The sequence below is a fragment of the Alligator sinensis genome, unplaced genomic scaffold (assembly GCF_000455745.1).
Source record: "Alligator sinensis unplaced genomic scaffold, ASM45574v1 scaffold998_1, whole genome shotgun sequence".
In the NCBI taxonomy this organism is placed as follows: domain Eukaryota; kingdom Metazoa; phylum Chordata; order Crocodylia; family Alligatoridae; genus Alligator; species Alligator sinensis.
Window position 1 is genome coordinate 12,693 of NW_005842630.1, and position 1,462 is coordinate 14,154.

The window sequence follows — 1,462 nt, forward strand, 5'->3', positions numbered from 1 at the left end:
ATCTGGAGATATTCAGCCCCAAAAGTTGGTTCCCGGCATTGATCAACTCAGACCCGGGCTTCTAGCCCTTGAACAGTGAAGTTTAGAGAATTCCCGGTTGCTACATTGTCTCCTATTGATTTCTTCCCTTGGTTGATCTGCGGTTTCCGCAGCTGTTCATTGCCTTGTTACTGAAGCCTGCTACTGTTAGGCATTCAATCACAGATTTACTCCCTCTTTTAGGGGTCTGCCTGATACAGGGAAGCCGTGGTTTGATTCCTGCCTTTGTTAACGTTGTTACAGTGTATAACTTACTTCTAAAACTAAAACACATTTAGATAAAAGGTAAAGAGTATAAAATATAAGCTACAAGAGTAATGCCATGGCACACAAATAGATAAAAATACCAAAATACAAGGGGAGATACAAAATGCACACATACAAACTTTAAAACACAATTCCTTATCTTACAGTGAAAGAAAGAGGAAGGAAGAAAAGGTAGAAGAAGAGAAACATATCCAAAGAGGGGAAAGCAAATGCAGGCAAGAGGAAAAGGGGCTTTCTGCTACAGGTCTGTGTCCTACTCTCTGCAGCAGGAGAGAAAAGGTCTTTTCCCTCTTCTCTATAGTAGGTGTCAGGTATTTGAAGACTGCTGTCATGTCCCCTCTTAAGCACCATTTTCTCAAGTGGAACCTGCCTATTTTGTTCAACCTCACCTCATAGGACTTGGCTTCCAAGCCCTTTATCATTTCTGTCACCTGCCTCTGGACTTCCGCTGACCTTTCCACATCCTTTTCAAAATGTGGAACCCAAAAAATGTACACGGTACCCTTTGCAAGATCTCTTCTAAGTGGAAGGTTAGTGTCACAGCTGGTGTTTCCTGAACTGGCTGGAGCTGCCTCTTTTGACTTCGAAGCAGCATTGGCTGCTGCAGGGCTATGGCAAGGAGACTCCTGCTGTACCTTTCAGCTGAGAGCTTTTGGCAGAGGAACGTAGGATGCATTATCTAGCAAATGATTTACTTGAACAGGCCATGCCAGAAGCAGTCACCTTGCAAAAAGTAAGCAAGGGTTATCTCTTGGCTACTGGGAGGACATAGTGTTGGCAAGATACTTATAATCCAGGGGTGGGCAAAATATGGCCCATGGTGGGTCTTTTTCTAGCCTGAGGCGGGTCTCGGTCTCACCTTGGCCAGGCACTGTCCAGCCATGACATGTCCTGCTGCCCCCTGGGCACATAGTGGGGTTGGGGTGGCTCTGCACCTGGACTGCCTTTCTAGGGAGCCCAAGTGGCAGGGGCTCCTTCCGGCTGCTGCTGCCGCTGGCCCCAACCCCGTGGTACCATTCGGGACCCGTGCTACACAGCCCTGACCCCATGTGCTTTGTGCCTGCTCCGGGCTCACCCGCCCAGGCTCAGCAGCAGTGGCGCTGGACAGAAGCTGTTGTTCAGTGTGGGGGAAAAGCGGCCTCTCCTCCCGGCTGCT

General features: G+C 48.6%; 1 protein-coding gene across 2 annotated transcripts in view; it reads left to right on the top strand.

Annotated features, from left to right (window-relative positions):
- Positions 1–496: 496 nt before the first annotated feature.
- Positions 497–1,462, top strand: part of LOC102385137 (protein farnesyltransferase subunit beta) — a 16,595-nt gene continuing 15,629 nt past the window's right edge. For both annotated transcript variants that reach the window (XM_025215228.1, XM_025215229.1), the window contains exon 1: positions 497–550. In XM_025215228.1, coding sequence (XP_025071013.1) covers positions 516–550 — 35 coding nt within the window. In that variant the 5' untranslated portion in view covers positions 497–515. The remainder of the gene's footprint in view (positions 551–1,462) is intronic.